The sequence below is a fragment of the Rhinichthys klamathensis genome, unplaced genomic scaffold, assembly GCF_029890125.1.
Source record: "Rhinichthys klamathensis goyatoka isolate OS25496 unplaced genomic scaffold, OSU_Roscu_1.1 h1tg000269l_1, whole genome shotgun sequence".
Classification (NCBI taxonomy): Eukaryota; Metazoa; Chordata; class Actinopteri; order Cypriniformes; family Leuciscidae; genus Rhinichthys; species Rhinichthys klamathensis.
Window position 1 is genome coordinate 2,066,154 of NW_026606789.1, and position 26,439 is coordinate 2,092,592.

Below are 26,439 nucleotides of genomic sequence, written 5' to 3' on the forward strand. Positions count from 1 at the left end.
TGGCCCCCCATCCGTTGGCAGAGGCATCTGTGAAAACCACAGCGTGCCTGGACACCTGGACTAAGGACACTCCGGCCCGTAGAAAGGCAGGGTCCGACCAAGGACCGAAGGTTTGGCGACAGTGCGGGGTAATGTTGACCCGGAACGTGCCGCTCTGCCACGCCCATCTCGGGACTCGATCGTGAAGCCAGCGCTGAAGCGGTCTCATATGCAACAGACCGAGCGGCGTTACCGCGGCTGCGGCTGCCATATGCCCCAGGAGCCTCTGAAATTGCTTCAGTGGAACCGCTGACCTGCCCTGAAAATACTTGAGGCAGTTGAGCACTGACTGGACGCGCTCCTCTGTGAGGCGCGCCGTCTGGCCGACCGAGTCCAGCTCCATGCCGAGATAAGAGATCCTCTGCGTGGGGCAGAGTTTGCTCTTGTCCCGGTTGACCTGAAGACCCAAACGGCTGAGGTGTTGGAGCACCATGTCCCTGTGTTCGCACAACATATCTCGCGAGTGAGCTATTATAAGCCAGTCGTCGAGATAGTTGAGAATGCGAACGCCATGTTCTCTCATGGGAACAATGGCCGCCTCCACGACTTTCGTGAAGACACGGGGCGACAGGGCCAGGCCGAAGGGTAGGACCTTGTACTGATATGCTCGACCCTCGAACGCAAACCGAAGAAAAGGTCTGTGTCGAGGAAGAATCGAGACATGAAAGTACGCGTCCTTCAGGTCGATCGCTGCAAACCAATCCTGGGGACGGATGCATTCGAAGATGCGCTTCTGCGTGAGCATCTTGAACGGGAGCTTGTGCAGGGCCCGATTCAAAACTCGCAGGTCCAGGATTGGCCGTAACCCCCCGGATTTCTTGGGTACGATGAAGTAAGGGCTGTAGAACCCAGACCTCATCTCGGCTGGAGGGACCGGCTCGATCGCGTCCTTCGCCAGCAGGGCGTCGATCTCTTCCCTCAAGACAGGGGCATCGACGCTCCGCACACGGGTGAAGTGGATGCCCCTGAACTTGGGAGGCCGGCGGGCAAACTGAATTGCATAGCCGAGCCGGATGGTACGGATGAGCCAGCGGGACGGCCTCGGAAGCGCTAGCCAGGCTTCGAGAGACCCTACCAACGAGCCCACCCGGACCACCGGCGTACCCCCGGAGGGGCAGCGGGGTGGAAGACAGGGACCGGACTCCGGAGGCATTGCTGCGGCCGAGAGAGGGGTCTGAGTGTGCGAAACAACACCAACCTGTCTCCACCGGGGGGCAGACAGCAGGGAAGGCCCGGAGGCGTTCGGCTGCTGGCTGACCCGAGGCGAAGGAAGGAGGGGAAACGAGGAACGAGGCCCGGGGGCGTCGAGTCCTGGTTTCCACACCTCCTTGCCCAGCCAGAGACGAGAGTGACGAGGCCGTAGCGGCGTCACTGACATCTGAGAGCTGGGGCGAGGGGAATGAGAGCGGCGAGGCAACGAGGCGGCGCACACTGTCATTCTCCTCTTGGACGGAGGAGACTGAACTTTGACTGCCAGTCTCGACCGTGAGTGACCCAGAGGAAGTAGAAATTGCTCTTTTATTGAAACTTTGGGTACCGCTGACCGGCTGGCCAGCGGCGGAACAAAAAGAAAAGGAAAACAAAGATTCTCCACCCGGCCCTCCACCGGGGGAAGGAGATGTGCAGGGGCACCCTCCCGAAGAGCAGCTCCGACGTCCTCTGAGTCGCCCGTCTCAGGGTCGCTTACCTCTCCTCTTACCGGGGGGCTTCGACGAACCCCGAGCGGGCTGGGCACCTCTCTTGCGGCCAGCACCCTGCTGCTTCGCTGGCTGCTGCTTGGGCTGAGCAGGGGCGGAGGTGGCGGCAGGAGGGCGCCCTCGGCGACGAGCAGCCGGAGGTGCAACCGCCGGGGACGGGGCAGCCACAGCCTGTCTCCGGGGCATGATGTGTTTAATCACCTCCGACTGCTTCTGGGCGGCGGAGAACTGTTGGGCGTAGCTCTCCACCGCATCGCCGAAGAGGCCACCCTGGGAAATGGGGGAGTTCAGGAGACCACTCTTGTCCGACTCCCTCATATCAGCCAGGGTGAGCCACAGGTGTCGCTCCTGGACCACAAGTGTGGACATCGCCCGACCCAGGGAACGTGCAGTGACTTTCGTCGCCCGTAGGGCGAGGTCCGTCGCCGTACGCAGCTCTTGGAGCACCCCCGGGTCGGTCCCACCCTCCTGCATGTCACAGAGCGCCTGGGCCTGGTGGACCTGAAGGAGCGCCATGGCATGCAGAGACGAAGCAGCTTCCCCACAGGCAGTGTAAGCCTTACCAGTCAGACTGGAAGAGAACCTACATGCCCGGGAGGGGAGCGAGGGGTTACCCCGCCAGGTGGACGCGGTCTTGGGACACAGCTGCATCGCCACAGACCGCTCCACTGGGGGGATGCCCTCGTATCCCTTCACTGCCCCGCCATCAAGAGTGGTGAGGGAGGAAGAGGGAGTCGACCTGTGTCGGGCCGCCAGAGGGGCCGTCCACGATCTCGTCACCTCTTCATGCACTTCCGGGAAGAAAGGAACCGGGGCGGGGCGCTGAAAACCAACACGAGCCGCCCCGAGAAACCAATCATCGAGCCGAGAAGGTTCGGGACACGGTGGAGGGTTCCACACGAGCCCGACCCTCTCGGCCGCCCGGGCGAGCATAAGGGTCATATCCGGGTCCGGCTCGGACAACACTACCACACCCGAAGGGGGCAGTGCAGCCGGGTCGTCATCCCCAGAAAATGACCGATCTCCCTCCGATGCAGCGATCGACATCTGGTCCTCCGGCGGAGCCCCGAAGGAAACGACCGGGACCACACGAGATGGCCCGGCGCGCTCCCCCTGAGGCTCCAATGGCAGCGATGCAGAGGAGTGGGAAGCCTGCGGGGGTCTTTCACCCGGCGGGTTATTCCTCACTGTCACCCTCAGACTACCAATGGGATTAGCCGAAGTAGCCTTCTTCTGGAGTGAACCAGAAGAAGAACTAGATCGGGGAATCTCCAAAGGGACTTCACCTCGTTGAAGGGTCCTCAGTCTCAGTCTAAGCACCGCGATGGTCATGCTCCCGCAGTGAGAACATGACTCATTCATGAACGCTGCCTCAGCGTGCGCGAGGCCCAAGCACGAGAGACAGCGATCATGACCATCAACCAGAGGCAGAAGTTGACCGCACCCAGAAACACACGGATGAAACGTCATCCTGAAAAGGACGCGATCTTCACCCGTGTTGCTCTTTCACAGAAAACACTCTCTTAATTGTGCTGAAGCACACAGGGATAACCGCGGCAACACAGCGGGGAAACTGCAAGCCCGCTGTGCGCACTCAACCGAATACCAGCTGTGACAACAGCTCTTTGAAAAAAGGCAGATCGCTTGAAGCAGCAGCTGGCACCCGGGAGATCGCGAAGATCGCTGAAGCGCCGTCACACCAACACAGAGAGGTCTTCAGAGAAACAGCAGACTCGTTGAGCGTGAAGACAAACACAATCTCGAAGCTCATCACTCAGAGGACACTACCGGTCGGCTCCGAAGGTAAAAGCATTTTGCCTATGCGCTCGCTTCCGCTTTATACCCGCACTGATAGGCGGGGCGCGGAATGCAAGTCCTGCATGCCAATGTTCATTGGCTCGTTTTAATTCACTCGAAGGCAATTGGTCTCCCTAGCGTGATCCCAATTCGTTGGAAACTCCTCCGACGAGACGTAGGAGTTCCCTAACGAAAGGGAACTGATTTTCTCCAGTCATTGTTAAAAAACAAGCTAACAAAACTTGCAAACTAGCGTTAGTGAATCGTTCTGCCACCACCTAAGCTCCGCCCACAAAAACGTCACATATTTTTACTAACTGAAAAGGGGTCTATTGATTAAATTTCTTGTTTTCTTGATTTACCGTGAGAATCCGAAATGGCTTTATTTGTAGTAACAGTATTACAGCATTTTCTCCTCAATTCAACATATTTTAAATTTAACTGCATGCCATTTAGTAACACAAATCATCATAGCAACCACAGAGCGAACACACAGAGTAATGTTAACATAACATTCAACACACTCAAATGTATTTTAGTATGATTGTTTTGACCAAGTAAAACAGTGCTGCATTAACCCACAATCTTAATTCGTCAAATAAAGTGACCTGTATGAGTTGTAATTCAGCATTACACATTATAAAATAATATGAATTTAAGTTATCAAAACTAACTATAAAATTTTACTTTTAAAATTTCAGCTTTAATTGAAATAGACATAAACAACATAACAAAAGAAGCAGCAGCAGCCCACTACAGTATATAAGCATAATACAAACTGCGATGTAAAATGTCCCGAGACTGGTCCTCTCTTACCCTTCATTGCCATCATTCCTTCCTATATCCTTCCGGAGCTCCTCCATGGGACTCGAGGCCAGTGTGTTGCGCAGGTCTCTCTCATTGGCATTCACTCCGGCCTCGTTCTGTTCTCGACCCTGCACTGCTTTATACCACAGTAACGTTAATAAAACTTGAAAACATTATCTTATCTATGAAATTGATTTCTGCCTGAGTCGCGTTGGATTGCTTTCAGGCTGTGGATGTGAAGACGACAACTCCCATGATTCCACATTCATTCATGGTGTCATCAAGTTACACCTTTGTTGTTGTTTTAAATAAGCGACCTCTAGCAGCGAAACATACTGTGCCTTTAAATTTAAATTATATATATTAAAATATTTATTTTATATATGATCTTTATATATAAATTAAATATTTTAATATATATAATTTTTATTTATTTATTTCAATATATATATATATATATATATATATATATACTGTACACATACATATTATATATGAAATAGACTGAAACAGATGCAGAGATGTTGCTTTAAGAATCTGCACAGACCACTGAAGGGAGTAAGTATGGTTAAGATGACCTCAGTGCAACTGCTGCCCATGTAAATGTTATTTGTTTGTGGAGGCCAGTGTGAGTAAATCTTGTAATGGTGATGTATGGTGCAGTTTATACAGAGGTCCTTGCCCAACACCTGAAGTGTGGGAGACCTAATTGCACACAGCCATAAATAACAACAACATGTGAACAGAGTCTGAGATGTTTCCTCAAGGTGCGAGGGTCCTCAATTATCCCATTAGCAGCTGTGAACATGGAGATGAGGCAGCTAATGTTGTATTTGGTTAAGTTAATGTCTGTCTACAACCTGCTAATACAGATCATTGTAAAACAACTGCTGTTTCCAAATGCATGTTTTATTTCAAAAGACAGAATATAGCTTAGCTGCTAGTCTAAGTATATGGTAGTGTACTTCAAAATACTGACAAAATCTACTTTTAGCAGATATTTTAAAATAAAATGTAACACTTTATTTATTGAGATGTAACAAATGATGTTATAAATAGAACTGTAAGATCTCTTTTACGAAATCTTAATATTGATGATAATAATAATAAAGGAAAAACAACAACAAAACTCCAGATATTTCAATTTTAAAATGTTTGATCTTTCCCTTACAGAAAAATGAAACCAAAACATTGATCATCCTGCACTACACATAATTTTGTCCAATCAAATGCTCTCTAGGATGAGAATGCCACGCCCCCTGGAACCACTTGCAACGAACTAATCATGGCTGTCTGTCACAGACTGTTTTATAGGAAATACATAAACAGACACACAAAAAGGAAAACTGTGTTTGTCATGAAAATTAATTTGGTCTCAATAAATTCGAGGATATATGCCTGAAAATTATTGAAGTACCAAAAAGATTTTGAGTCCTTTGTATATCAAGATCTAAAAGGGGAAAAAAACACTTAGTTATCAGTGTTTTTTCAATCCCACTTCTCATCAAAATTAAACTATTTTCTTCCTCTCTTTAAGAAAAAGTCTTAGATGTGACAAAGGCTACCTATGCCATAGAGCTAGAGCAGAGCAGACAAATAAAAGAGCAGAATGTGGTGAAAGCAAATAAGAGAGGAGGTGGAGCGGGAACAGTTTTACTGCTGCGTGTTTAATTGAAGTCATTGATGGGAGAGTGGCACGTTCCCTCGGGGTCGTGAGGAGAAAGGACAGCTCAAAGCGAGAGGAAGGGGCTGGACTGCTGTAAAACAGCTGCTTTTTCACAATGTCATCCATTTCCAGTAGAAAGTTATATTGTAGAGTCAAATTTTCATGGTAATAAAGGGGTCTGTTGGGCATTTTTCAGCCATGATGTCCAAGTAAACACCAGTTGATTTCAAAAGACAAGCAGATGTGCAGATAAACATACATACACCAGCACAAATGGTTAAAATCAACAGGAGATCGAGATTTTCCTTAAAACATTTTTTTATTTCAAATGGACCCTGGAAGGTTTTTTACCAAATCATGGAAAACAAGATACTTCTGCCAATCCAACACTTATCATAAATAGACTGAAACTGTTAAAATAAGTAAACATACCTCTTTTGAAGAAGAAGATGAATAAATGAGTGAAATAATGTGATAAATGGAAACTCTGGCAAGTTTGTAAGTTGTTGTTTATGTTGGATTTTTGTAGTTAAACATGTCATTTGGATTGAATGGAAGTAAATGTAATGTTTAAAACATGGCTGTCACTTTGAAGAAGTGCTGGTGGCACCGTTTGGTCATTTGTCCATTCAGTATGTGGGAAGAGTATCAGAATATAATGAATCACTGCACCTTAAATTACATTGTCTATGCAACATTGTGGTTTGCATTATTTACAGTCTCTGTAATGTCTTAACCATAACCTGCCTGATCATTAGTCTGCAGTCTTGTTAATCTTAGTCCATTGGACTTTCGCTGTCAAGAAATTTGACATTAGTAATTCAAGTGCTTGGCCTTCACATCAAGATTTAAATGAACTCCAGACTGTTGTGTCTGGAATCTCTTCAGTCCACTGAATGACCTTTCCCACAGAAAAATAGACATACAGTACATGGGTCCTGGAAACGTTTTTTTTATTTATTTTTTATCCTTGGCCCAGACCCAGACTTTCAATCTTAAAATATGAAAATCCATTATAAAAAAAAGTAAAAAAAATCAATCATTGTAAATTACTTCCACCTATTTATGAATGACAGTTAAGAGAATGTATAGAAGAAGAACAAATTTGCAAGGTAAATATCACTGTCAACTTATATGCAAAATGTGTGAAAATATGATTTTTGTGTGTATTTGGGATAAATAAAATGCTAGCTATGAAGCTTTAGTAAGACAAAAGAGTTGGGAATGTTTTTCAAATATTATTATTAAATTATTAATTATTATTAAAATGTTTAAAATGTAATTTATATCACTGTAATGAGCACCACTCAGTGTGGTTAAACAACATGAAAATCCAAAATACTTCATTTGAAATGCGGTGTAAATATTTAGGCTATATAAAACATTAATAAATAAAACAAATACATTTATTAAAAATTAAAAGATTTATTTAAAAATACCTAAATATTTACACCACATGTAAAATATACATAGAGACAATTCTCCTGTGATGTATGTCCACTGTTGGACATTTTTAGTGGACAAATGAAATAAACCTGTGAGAGTGTCAAAAGTGGATTTTAAGAGGGGTTTTTTTCCCCTCAGGTTCAAAAGTGCCCTACCAACATACCGTTTGTCGCTAATGTGTTAAATGTAAATTTATCCTGCATTTCAAACAAAGCTCTTCACTTTCCCTCCATTTTCAGACCCTAATGCTCTCCGACCTCAGACAGGGAGAGTGATTCTAAAGATGCATTACATTCATTCTCCTGACAGCAGGATGATTACAGTTTGTTTTCTTTATCTCACCTTTTTTTGTCATTTTAAGGTCTCTGTAAGTCCTGCTGTTTCGCCATTTTAAGGCCAAACTTTAATCTCTATATCTATGTTTTGTTCTGTCCCCTCCTGCTGGAGACTGAGCTGAGACAAAGCGTTATTTACACTAATGGCCCAATAGGCCTTTCACTGCAGAAACAAACAGCACTGGGGAAAGTGAATGGAACTTAACATTTTGACATTTTTCCACATGCTCTCAAAACCAATATTGACCTAGCTCCCCTGCAAGGTGGGCTTTAGTCCAAGGACTTGGCATTAAAATCAAACCTATGAATCTCGAGCAGCAGGCAGCAAGTCAAGGGGAGAGCCCAACAATGTCCAGCCCAGGATGGGGTTCTCCTGCTGGGAAGGCAGAGTGGACACTGTCCTGGGCTCAAGCTGGTACACAGAAACAGCCACAATGAAAGGCTTCGTGCCACCCCCCCAGTTTAATGATTCCGTCTGCGAAGGCCGATTGTAGCCGAACCGCAGACCCCGCTGGTGCCCGATGCAGACAACAGGAAAGGGACAGCGGGGGAACCCGTAAGTGTAGTACCACCCCGTAGCAGGGAGTGCTTCTCAAAGGCCACATTACAATCAATTAGGGCCCTAATGAGCAGGATTTGGACTTGTAACCTGTGGCTTAGAGTCAGTATTTAGCAGAATCTCAGCGGCACAGCTGGATAACGCATCAATACGCTCAGAAATAGCTTCGACTAGAAGAGTAACGCGGCGGGGAAGTGCGGCGTGTGTGGAGGTGTCTGCTTCTGCTCAGGAAAACACACAAACACGTAGACTCTCTCCTCTAAATGGAGAAGACACTAATGGCAAGGAGAACAAAAGGAGCAAATCTCACTCAATAAAATCCATTCATTTAACACAGCTCTGGATGAATGTACTAGATGTCACAGGCATCGAGGTGACACATGTGAAGAGAGCAAGCAGAGAGCCTCGAGGCCACAAGTTTACAACATTTGCATACATAGCCAGCAGCCGTTTCAACAGGTTTGAGCTCAGGGGGTCCGACAGAGAGAGTGTTGTGTATTTAGGGGTAACGTGGCCCCAGGGCCCCCACAGTAGGACTGCACAGGAGGGCTCTCAAATCGCAAGGTCCTCCGCATCTGAGGGGGAGGGACATCTCCCCCTATTGTCGGCAGGGGGCAGAGGGCAAAAGGAGGACGATAAATTGAATCGTGTTATTGTTTTTTTTAGTTTTTTTGGCCTTTTACCAGCTTTTAATTAATGTGTTTACATTTACCTCACACAGATTATGCTTAACCCAGCATTACAGCAAAAAGTTATACACACTATAAAAATGCTGGCTCAACACATGTTTGGGTCAAATATGGACAAACTCAGCCTAGCATTTAGAGTGCATGCTTATACATAACTAACAGATCATTTTGCTTTAAGACAACTTTTACTGGTATTCTGACAACTTATTCAGTGTGTGCATTCATGTTCACATTTTGACATCAAAACTGAAAAAAAAAAGATAAAAATCTTAATTTTAACTGAAATATATTTTCGTTTTCTTGCATTGTCAGGTTATTATAATGAGCTGATGTTTGATAATTATCAGGTCTTTGTTGTACATGTAAACACACTCACTGACAAGATAGTAAGAGAGGGTAGGAAATGATGTGGGATTGGGTTCAGGAAAGACTCAAACTCACATTGGCTGCATGATGCATGCAAAAGATCTGCAGGACCCAACACAACAGAGTGCACTCGGGGGGCTCCCGCAAAATATAAAAATCTTAAGCTAAATGTATTTTATATGTTTAGGCTACAGAAAGTTTGAGCAACAAACAAAATGGTTAACAGGCGCAGGGTTGGATATTCTCAATGTTTTACAATTATATTTGGCAGCAAGGGAAAGCACCATAATTTTGGCTTCAGCAACAAATGCAGCAAGATGTGGTCTGATAAGTCTGATGTCCTATGGTACTGGAGCGAGACAGAATCTTCCAGAAGAGGTAGCCTACTAAAAATCTGTGTAGTCCTCTACCAGCGGGCTTTTTCGAGCAGGAACGAGACAAAATGACATATTCTTGGCTGAAATGGGACTAACTTGAGCAGACCTCTACTGCATGAGCACCAGAACTCATAGAGCACATCAACGAAAAATTAACCATATTTAAAGCAGTATTTAAATATTCTTAGTATCAATTAGTTTCACTGCGGCGTGTTTTTTTTTTTGTTTTTTTTACTATTTATGTCTTAGAGAGTCAGAACATTTTGATTTATTTACCTCTAAAAGAAAGAACATCTTGTAACAATAAGATGTTTAAAGTTAATACTTAACACGTTGATCTCAATAACGGAGGCGATCAATAAACCATGATAAATGTAAAAATATGAGCTCTTGAGAAAAACCACACAACAAAAACAACAGCTAATACATAGTGTATATGTACAACCACAGGTGTATCTCATATCTTCCTCATCATCTCGGAAATAACAACAACAACAACAACAACAAAAAAACAAGCATAAGCCTTTGAAAAGAGTAATTTTCAGAGTGATAAATGAATATTGTGGGGCATCACACCACAAAAACTGTTCATGGACACCAGACAGGAGCGGCTATGAAGTGCTGCCTGACTCCTGAGAGTAATAAAAGTATAGCACATGAAGGGGGTTTTTAATCAAATGGAGTGCACGAAGGAACCAACCCCCCCTCTAAGTGTTCACCTCAGCAACCCCACCCCAACAGTAAGAATTAAAGTATTTAATGTGATTTCGCTGTGTGAACCTCATAATGCATTAAAGGCCTAAATGTCTTGAAGTCCTGCTCCTGCCTCTCTTATCATATTGGCCTCAGTGGGAGCTTGGAGAGGGAGTGAAGGAGCCGAGGTTTATTTTGAGTTTCCCATTGTTTAGGCAGGCCCGTGTTGTTCTTGGTGGCTAAGAGTGAAACTTCATTCCCAGCATGCAGCTCACCCTGTTTGATTAAAACTGAGACTATCATGGAAAGCTAACAGCTTGTGTTTTCAACCGACTGTCGCTCTCATCTCTTTGAAGCTTAAGCAAAGTCATATTTTGCGCGTTTTATATCAGCGCATGACTTTTTTTGATCACGCTGCCACTGAAAAGATCAAAATCAATAGTCAGAAATCCAAGATAGTCTGAACTGAGGTCTGGACGATGAAAAGTAGGTTTGTACCTCCACAAAAATCATTATTGGCACCTCTAATCCTTCAGACTGTCCGAAGAGAACTTCTGAGAGCTACAGACAGCCGTTGGACGTTTTACACAAAGGTCACATTGCTCTAAATGCGCCTGCCAATCACAAAGCAGAGGCTGAGAACTTGCAGTGTTTGCAATGTGACTGCGATGACATCATGGGGATCGCTGTTGAGGAGCTGTGGACCTTGGGAGCTGTTTGCTGTCTGGCAGGTGTTTCTTTCTCTTTATTTTACCTCTTTTTTATTTTTTTCTTCTCATGCGATGAATGAGAGTGTAAATATCACTTCAAAGAGCAGGGCAGCTCCACATTGAGCTGTGGGAGAGAGGGGCAGGGAGCTCCTGCGGGGAGGTATAAAAAAGTTCTTGTCTCTTGTTGGCAAGGTACACCATAGATTAGCGGCTCGGAGGGCTGTGTCGGCTTTTATTCACCATCATAAGTCTGGAACACCGCAGTGTGATAACCTTGAGAAGTTTCGAGACATGTATTGAAGTATATTTAAGTCTCTATCGATCAGTGTGATGTTAGTCACCTTTAAAGGGCTAAAAAATGCTTAAAGCCCTGTCTGACCTTTGACCTATCCCCTTTCCTCGTGCCTCATTAAACAAGGCAACACATCGGTTGCAACTACTTGTTATCCTACTGTTATGGCAACATGCAAGCAAATAAGCTCCAACCTCTTGCCTCAGACCGTGTCGTCATACATAAGGGCTATTACCCTTCAGAGAGCAGCACTTCTCCAGAAAGGGGTCCCGTCAGCAGCACTTGCTTGGAATCCACCTTACCTTATTGTCCAGAGAATAGGGCGGCCCGGACACAAATTCCTCTATGCTCTTAATGAGAAAGAATGAACTGACTCATTGGTTATGTTAATGTAGTTGTTTTCACCTCCAAATCTTATCTACAGCCTCGCTGGTCTCATTTAGCTCTGAGTAATTTGACAGCACTGGTGAAGAATGTTGCCATTCAACAAGTGAACTAAGCTTCAGGACTCTTCAAAACTTCATTTACACGTACAAACAAACTCACAATTGAAACAAATTACAGCTAATAGAACATGTAAAGTGTACGGAGGGTATTTCGAAAGTAGTTACATGCAAGAATATCAGGGTCTCTTAAAGTCACCATGAAATTGACAATTCTTGGAATATTGCAGTAAATTATTTTAGATAAATGATAAATCAGTCAGTCAGCGAATCATCCAGAGCCGTTACTGGGCTTACAACTGACTAAACTGTGCGTGGTTATGTCTGAATTTGAAATGATGTACTTAAACTATGTACTTAAAGACACACAATCACAACAGAATATTCTTTTTTTTTTTTATCTATATTTTACTAAACTAATGTTGGTTATTGTTTAGCATAGTGAGGTCAGATTGGAAAGCCAATGTTACCTTTCTAAACAGGTACATTTATTAACAACAATAATGTGATGTTTATGTGGCACAAATGCAGTCAGATTTGCTAAAGTGAGAGCATCAAATAAGAACTAATTTATACAACTAGAAAGTTCATATAACATAAATTACTGTAAACATCCCTTCACAAAAACACACAGAAGTAACTGCAGTAAATGGTCAACTAAACTTTTTTAGCCAATTTGTTTGTCAATTTTTCGATTTTTCCATGACCAAATAATCCATGTTATCCACATTAATAGCCTAAAATACTCTTATGCTCAACAATTGTCATATTTGTGTCTTTTTTCATTTTTCCTAAGGAATTTAAGGGAAAACATAAGTCAATAATCCAATGAAACATAACTGAGAACTCAATAAAACCTTTCACTGGGTTAGGCTGATGTCACCAGTCAGTGACTAATTAGTGATGTTTACCTAAATGAGAGAGAATTGCTGATCCAAATCAGGAGGACACAAACAGACTCCTCTGGAGAAGGAAACGTTTGTACGCTTTGGGGCCATTTACCTGACAAATAAGATAAGATTTAGCCCTAACTCCTCCGAGACACTGCACTCCTGTAGGTCCCATTCTAAGGACTGAAGTGAGGAGGGTGAGTGCTGGTAATTCAGCGATTTAATTGGATGTTAAACACTCAACCTTCTGTAATGATCCCGTCATAGCAATTACAAGTTTGGAAAATTCTACCCTCTAACTTGTCCCTTTGGTCAGGCTCCAGCAAAGGCATTTTTCAAACAGCATCAGCCGCCAAAAATATTTCAAACTATATAAATGATAAAAGGCGTGTCTAGTATGATTTATTGGAAGCCCACAAGAACAAACACCATCTCAGTTGCTATTCAGGCCCCAGCCTGAAGCCTGGCATACTGAAGGGGGAAGTCCAGGGAAAACACCAGACCTCACTCCTCTCAGCGGCAAGCTATTACTCTGTCTGTCCAGCCAATCCGTGAGCCACATAGTAAGGGAGTGTATACCGAGAGAGGGAATAGGAGTGAGTCCAGACGTGTCCTCCCCAGGCCGAGCTAGGTGTGTTTGCGGTGAGAGAGCGGATGCCCTGTGATTTACTGTCTGATCCTGACTGCAGTCCAGCCTTGACGTCATCCCCTCTCAACTCCTGCAGAGCCGAGCACACAGGCGCACGAAACACTCCCTAAAGCAGTAATGTCTCAACATTCTGCTCGCCTGGCTGCTCTGCCAGGACTCGGCTCTATACTGTACACGCTCAGTGGGCTGGAGAGAACAGAAGAGGCAGTGTACGAGCCATGGAGCGTGGGCTGAAGACACACCCAGATGAGTCTAAGAATGGGATTTAAGTGTGTGTGTGTCATTCAAAGCATTATGGCTTATAACTGTGAAAGCACAATAAGAGCCCTACTTCTAAACATTTAATCTCAACAACAGGGAAACACATCAGTGATTTTCTGAGTAAAATATCACTGCCTTAATTCTTCATGGCACAGATTTAACAATGTGCTGGAAACATTCCTCAGAGATTTTGGTCCATATTGACATGATAGCATCACTGAGTTTCTGCAGATTTATCGGTTGCACATCCACGATGCAAATCTCCCATTCCACTCTCTATTGGATTGAGATCTGGTGACTGTGGAGACCATTTGAGTATAGTGAACTCATTGTCATGTTTAAGAAACCAGTTTGAGATGATTTGCGTTATCCTGCTGTAAGTAGCCATCAGACGATGGGTACATTGGGTACATTACATAAAGAGATGGACATGATCAGCAACAATACTCAGGTAGCTGTGGCGTTTAAATGACGCTCAATTAGTATTAAGGGGCCCAAAGTGTGGCAAGAAAATACCCCCCACACCATTACACCACCAGCAGAAGCCTGAACCAGTGATACAAGGCAGGATGGATCTGAATTTCTGTCATGTCTTTTCCATAACTTGTGATGAACAAACGACTTGGACCAGAAAACTCAAGAGGTGAACTAATCATTTCTGTTTCCGATACAGACTGTAGCTTCAGCCTATAGGGCTGTGAGGTGATGAATGATCAGGATAAATTGATACTGCATAATTCAACAACCTTTCCACTAAAATCTGTGCAGAAAATGCCCAAAAATCTGCATCTGCAAAATCTAGGCCTGATAATAAGTACATGCTTTACCAATCTTGAATTTCTTTCTGCTATTTGTATACCAAGCAATATCTTTCATCAGTGCTATTCAACACTCACAGAGGTCATTGTTTCTCTGTCCAGGGCTGATTGGGTTGTGAGGAGTAATAGCTGCAGACCTGAGAGGTCAGAGGGCAACTCAGTCCATTCACAGCGTGCTAAATGAATGAGTAGTGACAGCCCTGCTCTTGTTATCAGCCATGATGAGTGACGGGGTGAGTGAAGAGGGCTGTGTGTCCAGCGCTGGTTTGTATAGGTCTGTAGGCATGCAGCATGTCAATGCTATAGAGCTGGCCAGAGCCTTGCCCCGCCGGTTCCTATTGTTTAGTGGGCACTGATAACCCAGGCGACCTCAGAGAAGCAGGTTGAGCCATCAGTCTGTGTGTGGTAGAAGGGCCTGTCAGACCTTTGTCATCAGATCACTCATTAACAAACACTTCCACCAGCGGAGAATGGATCTGTGATCAGTCCTGGTATGTTTAACTCAGAGTAAACACACAGGCCGTGCAGGAGGTTGAGAGGATGCAGTGCGTCAGTCTGGAAGGATTTTAATCACATTTCCTGTCAGACCCGACATCTTGTGACATATGGAGATGATCTTTCAGTCAGACATAATTTAGGATTAATTGACACTCTTATCCTAACCGCTGTGAAATTTTCCTATGTACTTTATCCAAAAGAATAATTTGTACTAAAAGCTGCAGTCCTTGATAAGAATAAAGGGGATATTACACACAGTCATCCAAAATCTTTGTAACAGGATAGGACAATGGAGGTGGGTTATTAAACTAAAAATAACACTCATCCTATTCCTGCCTGTATGACCTTTAATGCTTCAGAAATGACTCATCTTGAAGAGGAAGGCTGTGGTCTGAGACCCTTCCTTGAAGCCTCCCTCAGGCCTGGAAGAGGGGAGCACATGCCTGCCCTCTGCTGAGTGAGATAGGCCTACTGCTCATTGTGGACCACAGCCAGACGTATGAGTCAGAGAAAGTCGGCTGTATTTATCTTTTGTATTCTGTACTTAATGTAAAGACATAGAGCTTTGTGTAAAAACATTACTGATAACTACTGTATATATGTCTTGCAGAATGTTGCCTTATACTTGAAAGGAGGAAAAACATTAAACTGTCTTTAAACAAGGCCTACCGGAGAGATAATAAAATATAAAATTAGTTTATTTTATGTAAAAAATAAATAATGCAATTCAGTGTAATTGAAATAAAAGTTAATAAACTAAATGGCATAAATTCCTACATAAAATGCATAACTGGTGATAATAACAAGAAATTAAGTTAGATAAAATGTGTAACGTACATGGTGGTATTATTTACATGCATTACAAATAAAAGTTACATGATAAATGTTGTCAGGGAACAGAAAAAGCGAAATATGGTGAACACCAAAGCGATCTTCTTTATCCTCTGCTGTAAGATTATTCTCGGCTGCCACCTTGTGGCCAACAGTGAACAGTAGGCCTATTTACCGGGCAATAGGCAATAGCATACAAAAATTAGGCCAATTGGAAAATGGAAATTAAGGTTCCATTTATAGGTAACACTTTACAAAAAGGTTTCATTTGTTAACATTAATTAATGTATTAACTAACACGATGAGCAATTTGTCATAGTAGCCTGTTAGTTAATTAAAAAACTACAGCTGTTCATTGTTTGTTCTTCACAGTGCATCAATGTAAACAAATGTTAACAAAATAAACATAATGTTAACAAATACAACTTTTGATTTTAATAATGTATTAGTAGGCTAGATGTTGAAAATAACATTACAAAGATTAATAAATGCTGTAGAAGTAGGCTACAGTTCATGCTATAGTTCATGTTAACTGTTAACTAATGTTAACTAATGAAACCTTATTGTAAAGTGTTACCCATTTATTAAAGCATTAAAAATGTTTATTTAGTCAGGGGGAAAGATGAATTCCACACACACACACACAAAAAAATCTAGGCTGCGTTTGAAATGTTCGATTTATTTATTTTTTCCTCCAATAACATGAAAAAATAAAGAAAAATACGAACACATACACGAATATTAATATTCAATTATCAAGTATAATTTTATTATCAAGTAATTTTATGTTGAGTAGCCTAGCGTGTGCGCTTAGTCGGAACTTGACACTCGTGTCGCAAATCCAGTCAATCAACAAGTAAACCTATAACTGAGAAGCTTAAATGAGCAGTTTCTATCCTCCTTAAAGGGCATTCAACCTTCTGTAAATAATGGGATTGAGTAAAGCACGGCTGAGGTAGTCTTCAGTGTGCCTGGTGACCGCTATCACAGCGAGCTCAGGTGCTTTCACGAGACAATGCGCATTTGTTGTCATCTGCTCCCGCGTGCATGGATGAGTTCCGAGCACCGGCCCGTCAAATTCCCTCATTGTCTACAGTCAGTAAATACTTTCTAGTGCCCCCGGCTCACAGGTAAAGATAACGACAGGACAAAGTGGGGCACATTCTCACAATACAGTCTATGTTGACAGAATCTGTCGACATGTACGCTAACGTTTTTAGGCCAGCTAACAGGGAATGACGAGTAGGCCCACCTGAGGTAACTTTTCTCTTATTTCTTCTACAGGAGAATGTGCTCGTTGATTGTGTAAGATAAGATTTACTCACACAAACAATTGTATTTGAAGACATAAATTATGCAGGCAGGCACATTTGTTTTTGGCAAGCAAGTTGTTAACTGGTGACTTTATAGGAACTGCAACATTTTTGTAATAACTGGAGGAAGTGCAGCACAACCCAACGGCTGCCATCTTTCCTTTATGTGATTGCTTAGTTCCTGGAATATTTGTCATGTGACTATCACTTGTTAAATGCAGCCAATAAAGCTAGAGAGGAAGCCATTTCTATTTTGGTGAACCGATCACAAGTGGTTAGCCAAGACGCTTTACCATTACACAGTATTATTACACGTTTCAAATGCTTCTTCTGTGACCACTTGCAGATTTTGTGGAGACCCTTGCCTTTTTTGTATCACACTCAACTACACCACTCTCGGCTCACAAACACTATTGAAGGAACGAACCCGTGTTAGGCGGCTTATGCGAATGAAAATAATTGTATAAAAAAAGTGTTAATTGGGAGTTTTTGCAGGGTGGGATGTATGTGCACAATGCGTACAGTTTATACATGGTGAACCTCTAAATTCCATGACGGCATTTCTATTGTCACCGAGACAAAAGTTAAGTTTGTTTTATACAAATTATTAAAATAGACTGCTATGATCGGTATCTAATGATTACAGTTCTATCACTTTTGGCAGGTGGGACAAAAGGTTAATTTTAATGGGTAAAACCCCATGGTTTTAGACTACAATCATTTATTAGTATGGTGAAGGGCCTCCTTTTCTGGCCAATACAGCTTCAGTTCTTCTTGCAAAATCCCAAACGAGGATATGTAACGTTAGTTGTTCAGTAAACTAGTTAGCCTATCAGAGACACAGACCAAGTTCCCGAAAAGCTACTTAAATTAAACTCAAGATATTTAGCATATGTAGCAACTATGACACCATTGACAAAGCTTCCAGAATAGACAAGCATGAATTAAATTGTCTTTTTTTTCTTTTTTTTTGAAGAAATACATAACACTGTCTTTTGTCACATGCGTAACTGAAGAGGAGATGCCATGCCATGCTTTGTTGATAAACTGTCACTTGACCTGGGTGTTTCTATTTACAAGGGATTGAAAAGTCATGGGATGAATAGTTGCAGCTGAAACAGCAGAACAATTAGAGAAGAAACACCACTGTATTAGCCACCGCTAAGTAGTCCAAACAGATCCCAATCTTAATCCCAGAAACGGATTTATTGGGCTTAATCCTGTTGATGAAAACAGAATCCCACCCGCGTTCAGACAGCCCACCGCCCCAGGTGCAGTAAACTCACAAGACAAGGCTTTCGGCCCTCTGTCTCAGTAAAGCTCTGATGAATTGATAGTGTAGGACCTCACTGGGCAGTGCGCCCGGTCTGTGGTTGGTTAATTGGTGGGGGGAATGTTTTCCCACAGAAGCCAGAATCAAATGTATAAAGGTCATGAATAATTAAAAGACTGAATGCAAAGTGGGTTTTGTTGGCCTGAATGTCAAGCAAACTTCTCACTTCAGAAAGACTCAAATAACATTCCTTCTGTGAAAGATAAGGGGCTTCACCGACTTGTTATTTGATGCAGAGTCTTTGGTTCTCACGTTTCATTTTTGCAATATAACATGTAAAACAATGATAAAATGACAAGTTTGTGCAGACTTTTGTGAATGAAGGAAGAGCAGAAGGCATGAGACACCGATTAGATCTGTGTAGATAATGACGTGTTATCTTAATATCATAATGACTTAATAGCACTTCGCAAATTGGGCAGATTAGTTCATCCTACTGTCTACATTTATAATCTTGATATCTCTAAACATGATCTCGGACCCCATTTGCCATACAGCCTTGGACTGGACAGGAGCCAACAGGAGCAATTTTGTACAAATGATACCTATATTCACGTTATTTGCTCAAATAGAAATCATTGTAAAATGTTACTTCTAGGTGGATTTGTTGCAAAAGCATGATCTGGTTTCCTAGTGTCTTTTTCTATACTGTCATTGCAAAATATGCAGCGCATATTTTAAGCACTGGTGAGGAGTCAGACCATCACGGCTGGGTCAAATGATCAAAATGTGAATGTGTTCTGACTTTGACATTAATACCTTGAGTGGCATTTGCCATGGCTTGTTTCTAAGCAGTGGGAAAGAAGATCCTGCATACACACATGCTATCACAGCAGAACGCTGGCTACAGACACAATCATATGACATCCAGTTTGAGAGTCCTCCGCAGTCAGCTGATTAAACCTTTTGACTTCAGGCAATGCAATACTTTGGCTTCCTCACTAAACCTGTACCAAAAGCGTACAATTTGGTATTGTACAATATAATTTGTATTGTGAAAGGCTGAGATGTCACTGTAAAATGAAAGGAAAGATTTTATACTTTATTAATTTTATTATAACATAATTTAATGTTACAATAACTAGGCTAATAACTGTGCAGTACACAAATATATATTTTCACTATATTTATATTACAACTGGCATGTTGTTGTAGCCTATCTATAGTTTCTAAATGTGTTGGTTGCTATTTTTCATAACAAATGCTATAGGTCAAAAACAAAAGTAAACATTGGCCTATGCATGGTAATGAGTCATGAATGATCTTACCTGTAATTAGCCTTGTTGTAACAAAAGCTACAATTAAACGATTACAATATACATTTTCATAAGGGCAAGTACAAGTTGGAATCAAGAGTTTTATTCTAATGATGTTAGATATTATGAGATGACAGCCAAAGATCAATAAGAGCTTTGGTGAACTGTTATGGAGTAGGAAATAAACAATTTTAAGAAAATGTTCAGTAAAGTTTGGCTTCCCATGGCACTTTGACAATTAGACAATTGTGTTATACTGATAGAGTTCCAGATGCTTAAATAATATAAAATACATAAAATACTATGTAAACAAGTAATTGTTAACTAGGCTATTACTTGATTGCAGTTATGTTATTAACCAACTTTGTGGATGATAAGATACCACGAAAGACTATTTTTGCAAAAAATAAATAAACACACAAACATATCTCACATGGGAGCATGCCCTGGGACCCCGCTAAAAAGGTGTCAGAGAGAGAGAGAGAGTACTGCGTGTATTACGTGATGTGTAACACTGTTCTATTTATAACAAATCATAGGGCCTGTGGTGTACCGGTCTTACTTGGAAGGACACTCAAAGGGCATTCATTCACTATGCCTCAAACTACTGAAGTGGTGTGAAAGGCTAACTGCTCTGGGACTTCTGCACTTTCACACCATTGAACAGGTACTGTACACATTTCTGCTTTGAGTTTAGTATTAGTTTGATAATAGTGTGCACACCAAAGAAAAATCTCTAATGTGAAGGAATGCAGTGGACTTGGTTCCCCATGCATTTTTAACAATAATGGAATAAAGAAAAATTGAAAAGCTTTTTTTTTCCCAAAAGAGTTGTGCTTGATTGTGCATAATTAATTGTCATTCACTTACCACATATAGTTTCTAAATTTTTCCTTTGTTTGAAATTGTATTTTCCAATACAATGTTACTGATTCTGATATCATCAGAGGCCATATAACAGATTGAATTTCCTTTAATTTATACTATAATGATATGTAGATATTTTTTTTACCTGATATGCAAACCTATGCAGATTATTTTAATGCACCTTTATGCATTTATGCAACTTACAAATATATATTACTAGATTATATTAATATAAAAAATGGTAATAGAGTAAAAAATCGTAATGAAATTGTAACTAATTTACCTGTAATTAACCTTAGTGGGATAAAGTGGGATTCATATTCACATTATAAATAATGTGAATATGACAGTATATTTGTTTTGTTTTTACTTAATACACAAAATATATACATTTAAAGCTTCAAATAATGGCAATTATTTGGCATGCAATTGAAGTTTGTATTGTGTTTTTAACAAGTGCAACTTGTTTCTGGAAAATTGATTTAAAAGATTTTGTATCACAATTTGTGGTTGCAGCATATAGCCCTAGTTTATAAAAAGACTAGCATAGATGTTTAGATTACTTACCTTTCGGTTGATACTGGTTGTGCCATTCCCATGATGCCAAAAAAACATCCACTTTTTGCATTTTCAAATATGTCCCTATTTTTGTGCAATTGCTTTGCCAGACTATTTATTCATGTCACTGACTGATTAATTAATTTAAATTGTAGATTCAGAACCGTCTGTGTATCATTCATTCACGATGGATGACTTTGAATACAGCGTGCACATCTCCGACCGAGACTGGGACTGTTTTTTTCAGGAGTGCGGGGACTGTGACCTGCTCTCTCCAGTGCTTGCCAGTCGAGAGGACTCTGGAATGAGTGACATTGATGAGACGGGCTGCCACTTTTTAAACAGGACCCCGGTTGTGGACACAGAGCCTGATCCAGACCTTCAGATTGATGGCCCGCCAGTCTGTGAGGGCTCGCCTGTGTACAATTACCTTAGTAAGTACGGAATACGTAGTCCAGAGCAGGTTCTCTCTGGCAGTGAGGAAGACTTGCACCTTCAGACTGTCAATCTGTTCTTTGAGCAGTTAAAAAGAGTCACAGAAAATGAACAGCCCTTGGAACAAAGCCATGTTGTTAATTGGGGAAGTGAGGAGACAGGCCATCTGGAGGGTTTGATTGATAAGCAGGATATTCTGTCTTTAGATGCTGGTCCATCTGGCAGAAATGAGGCCAGTCTTATAGGTGAAATCACTAAGCAGGGTGTGGTTAATACCTGGGGTGATATAGCTGCACCCGCTTATGCACAAGAATATGCATCAAAGTCTAACGCTGAGCTACTCATTGGAGGGAAGTCATTGTCAACTCCCCTAATTACAGTAAGAATGAAACAGGAGCAACAGGGAAGATGTGGTGATCTTAGCAAAGACTTAGAGCTGAAACCTGAAACAAAGCCACCTAACAAAGAGAAAATAGTAATGGTAAATAGGAAAGATATGACAGAACAAATCCCAGCAAGACAAAATATTGCTCAGCTGGATACCAGAAACAGTTCGGACTCAAAAGATTGTGCAATCAGTCAGATCCCAGTGTCACCTTCCTATCTCAGGAGAAAAAGGAGGAAGAAGAAGAGAATGAGTGTCGAGCAAGTAGAACCAGGATATGAGGCTCAGATCCACATCCATCAAAGTGAATCAGAGGAAGAGAGATTCATTCAGAGAGAAGAGATGAATAGCCTTCCTGCAGATGTCTGGAAGACAGAGCACATGTCACTTAAAAGAAATAAAACAACTCAAAATACTGATCTTTTAAAGCCTAGAGGCATGTTTGACTTGGAGGCTTCAGCTGATTTGAAGTCTTCAAAAAGCTTGCCAGTATCTTTTATCAGTAATTTAGGCACCGTACCTTCAAAGCCTGAAGTTGTACACTCAAGCTTTAATACTATTTCCAAAAGCATGCATGATGTGTCTCTTGTAAACAATGGACAATTGAAAGCAGAGATTCCTCCATTACCCCAGATAAATAAAGTTCTGAATTTACAAGAAGGTGGATTAAATATGCTTAAATTTGATCCTGCTGTAAACTTAGAGAGCTGGACCGGTATTAGAGAGACCATATCAGCACCTCTAAGTGATAATTCTGGTGCAGGATGTCAGAGGAAATCCTTATTATCTTCTAACATTTCCATTGCTGCTGATTCAACAAAGCCTCCTTCCTCCATAGTCTCTTTTAAATTGACCGAGGACAAAGATTTACCCTGTTTAGGAAATGATACTGACTGTTCAGTATTTAAAACTGAACAAACCATGTCAAGCAAAAGGAATATGGTAGAAATTTCAGACAAAGAAAGCTTGTTGTCTTTAACTGAGAACATAGATGGAGTAGAATCTTGTTCGGATGGAAATGGTCCAGAAACATTTACTTGTTCACAGGAGACTCCTCAAAAACAGAAAGCATGTATTCAAGTTAACATTTCAGAATATCAAAGCCATTCGGCCTCTCAAACCATTGAAATAAACGTGAATATACCTGTAAGTGAGACAGATGCAAAGACTGAGAGACATATGTCTGATAATATTTATCATGGAACAGATGAAAGTCAGATCCAAAGCAGAACTAAGACTAGTAAGGCATTAAATGTGAATGCCTCACCCATAAAGCCAGAGAATTCAGATGAATCAGACAATAAGAGAGACATCAGTGCTAACAAGGTTGCTGTTTCGGCCAGTGGTGAACAACTCTTTTGTGGCAAGTCTACCAGATCTAGTGAACACATAAGTGGTCCTACACAAGATGTTTCAGAGTTGCCTCATAACACACTTGCTGAAATTAAGTACACTTCCTCAGCTGAGTCGAAAAGTGGAGCCAAAGATCTGGAGAGTGTTTCTCTTAATGCTGCAGACCATCTTCCATGCCCTGTGTATGCTATCTCATCCTTCTGGAATGAAATGGAGAAGCTAACCATCAATGACATATTGCGTATACGGCAAATTGGTAACACCCAGCACACCAGTATTTTAACCCAGCCGGAGGATGGTAGCATTGCGGACACTACAGATGCTGGAGACTCTGGTTACTTTACACTACCTGACGACTCTAAGCCGGACCGCTTAAGTGGAGACATGTCTTACATATCTGATCTAGACGAAGACCTTGCACAGCTTCAAACCACAGTTTCTTCCAAGCAAGAGGACGAGTCGTGTGAGTTCCCTAGCTCTTGCGGTGTGATGTGGGAGAATGATCCAGATCCAGTGGTTGTGGGTGAAGAAATGCTGTTCATAAATTCGGAAACCACTCTTCCTGAACATCTCTACACGGCTAATGCTCAACAGTGTTTCAGGAGAATGTATAAGAACATTAGCGTGCAGAACCTGCAAGCTCTAGATGCTCAACCAATCAGGCAAATACTGAGAAATGCCTCTATGCATTCGATCCATTCAGAGGTAGATGATTTTATAGATCCTTTTTACCATGTGAACACTTCAGGCTCAAAGAGCTTGTCTGATGATGAAGAGGAAGTAGAAACCAGTGGTATCACATTTTCTGAAATAATGCAGTATCTCTTCGGTGAGGATGAACCTGAGCGTTGTGCGTCTCGTGCAGACAACATAGCTGCTTCGTACGTTGATGTAACAGGCACTTCTGTGCCTGAGACGTATGACCATTTCTTCTCAGAGTTTGATGCTGGAAGCTTTGTTCGTCCAATTGTAGAAGAGTCAGGTGGAGATAAAATGGTTCCCATTTTCTCTTGCTCCCGCTCGGCTAACAGAAACCTTCAGTTTCCAGAGGCATATGACTATTTCTTCCCAGATTCCCCTGGGAATTCGGACGAAGATGATGAGAATGAGAACACGGTCATCAAGGTAGTGACAGAGTATGACCATAAATCTCCCAACCATGATCCTGTTGACATGTATGAGCACTTCTATTCTGAAGATCAGAGCGACTTCCTCTGGACGAACCCTCTCTCATTTAGAAGAGTTCGACGCACAGGTTTTACCATCCCTGAAGAGAAGACATGTTCTGGGGAACTCGTCCCTGTAAAGACATTTCCCAAAGGAATCATTCAACCAATTAATGCTTTGGGCCCTGATGGGAGCCCTTTCCCAGATTCCTTGCTCCTCAACCTGGAGAACTGCATCTTCCAGCAGCTGGCTGAGCGACAGAAGAAGTGTAAGGAGATGCAGGCAGTTGTTGCTGATCCAAGTAAGAACTTCTACTACACGTTATTCTGCACACACTGAAACTGAACACTAGTACTTTCTCAAAGGGTTTATTTGTTCCCTTTAATAAACTTTATCAGACATAAGAGACACTAAAATGAGAGCATACATAGGAAATTTTCCGGAAATAATTTCTGTTAGTCATATGTTAGTCAACTCTTATTCCTTTAAAGTAAATATCTGCTGACTGAGAGTATCTAGTCACATGTCGAGCCTTGCCCGAGCCGTAGGAATGGTTGTACGTGCGAATCGGTCTACACTCATAATGGGCAGCTTCTCAAATCTGCAGTGTGCCAGAATTTATGAACATGTTTCACTTTGAAGTGCAAGTAAAAATAGAGAAAACTCCAGGAACACCAGGCCACTTATATACAAAATGATACTTAGCAAGGATACATTAAATTGATCAAAAGTAGAACTTTTTCATTGTTCAAAATAAATCCAAAGGGAACCTGAAAAAAGAAAATCTCAAAGAATATTCACAAAATTTCCACAAAAAAATATTCAGCTATATATGACTGTTTTCAAAATACTGATATTTTAAGTTTTAATCATATTTATTTAACAATATTACTGTTTATACTGTATTTATATGATCAAATAAAGAGACATTAAAAAATTATTAACAATCTTATCAAACTTTTAAACAATAGTGTATAACTCACAGTGAATTAGTTTTACTCATAATGAAACTAATTTATATAAACCCTTTTATAATAAAAGCCAGTTTGTTATTGAATAAAATTGTGTAGATTTATTTATTTTGGTTGATTATTAAGTGATGCTGTACTGTTGTTCTGAATTTTAATTCCTCTTTTCTAGGGTTGGATGCCCCATTCTTGCTTCTTAAACAGGCAGACATGTGCTTGGTTTGTATTGCTTTTGCCTCGTGGGTGCTGAAATCGACAGGCTCAGGAGCAGACACCTGGAAAGCTGGTATTTATATTTGTTTCATGAATATACGTATTACTTTGACATACATTGCTTTAATCCTCATAGTCTTTGCTATGGTTTTGTGAGTGTTACTTTAGTCGTTCAGGCGTGTTTTGACTTTTTTTTTTTACTTAGAATGTTATGCTTTTTACAGAGGAAAAGTTAAGCCTCTTGCCCTGGTAAAAAGCTCTGCATCACAACAAAATAAGAAAGAATTAAGGAATGTGATTCATAATAATCCATAATGACGCATATCTGCTTTTTTTATTGTTCAGCTCTTCTTGCGAATGTCAGTGCACTCTCTGCCATACGATACCTGCGCAGACACAAGAGGGAGGAGGTCTCTGGAAAAACTCCTTTGCGTCAGTTAGAGCCAGCATAACTCCATAGCGGATGGCCTCCGGATCTGATTTCAGTCACATCACCCTTTTCCCATGTAATCCAAAAGGGTGTTGATGAATGTCAAACGTGCATGCAGGGCATTTTCCATCATTCTCAGTACATATTATTATGATGCACACTCTCGTGTGCCTTTATTGCTGATGAACTCAGTTGATAAGCTTACACAGATGACTGTGACTTCAGACCAGTGGCAGTAGTGTTTATAATATGTATATTTAGTGTATGAACATATCAGTAATCTGCATATCCAATATTT

The 26,439-nt window shown here is 41.7% G+C and overlaps 1 protein-coding gene across 1 annotated transcript; it reads left to right on the forward strand.

Moving 5' to 3' along the window:
- Positions 1–3,146: 3,146 nt before the first annotated feature.
- LOC130102106 (PPARGC1 and ESRR induced regulator, muscle 1) lies at positions 3,147–26,439 on the forward strand. Its single transcript, XM_056268005.1, has 6 exons — positions 3,147–3,201; positions 3,249–3,539; positions 20,305–20,432; positions 21,438–24,831; positions 25,671–25,784; positions 26,057–26,439. Exons 1-6 carry the CDS (start codon positions 3,147–3,149, stop codon positions 26,161–26,163), a joined length of 4,089 nt encoding a protein of 1,362 aa, XP_056123980.1. The 3' UTR covers positions 26,164–26,439.

What these genes read in the sequence shown, in the direction of transcription:
- LOC130102106 (XM_056268005.1), top strand. Translation starts at nt 3,147, where the DNA reads ATGACCATCAACCAGAGGCAGAAGTTGACCGCACCCAGAAACACACGG. An exon ending in CAGAAACACACGGATGAAAC is followed by an intron (nt 3,202 to 3,248) that starts GTCATCCTGAAA and finishes GCTCTTTCACAG; the next exon opens with AAAACACTCTCTTAATTGTG. An exon ending in AGCAGACACCTGGAAAGCTG is followed by an intron (nt 25,785 to 26,056) that starts GTATTTATATTT and finishes TTTATTGTTCAG; the next exon opens with CTCTTCTTGCGAATGTCAGT.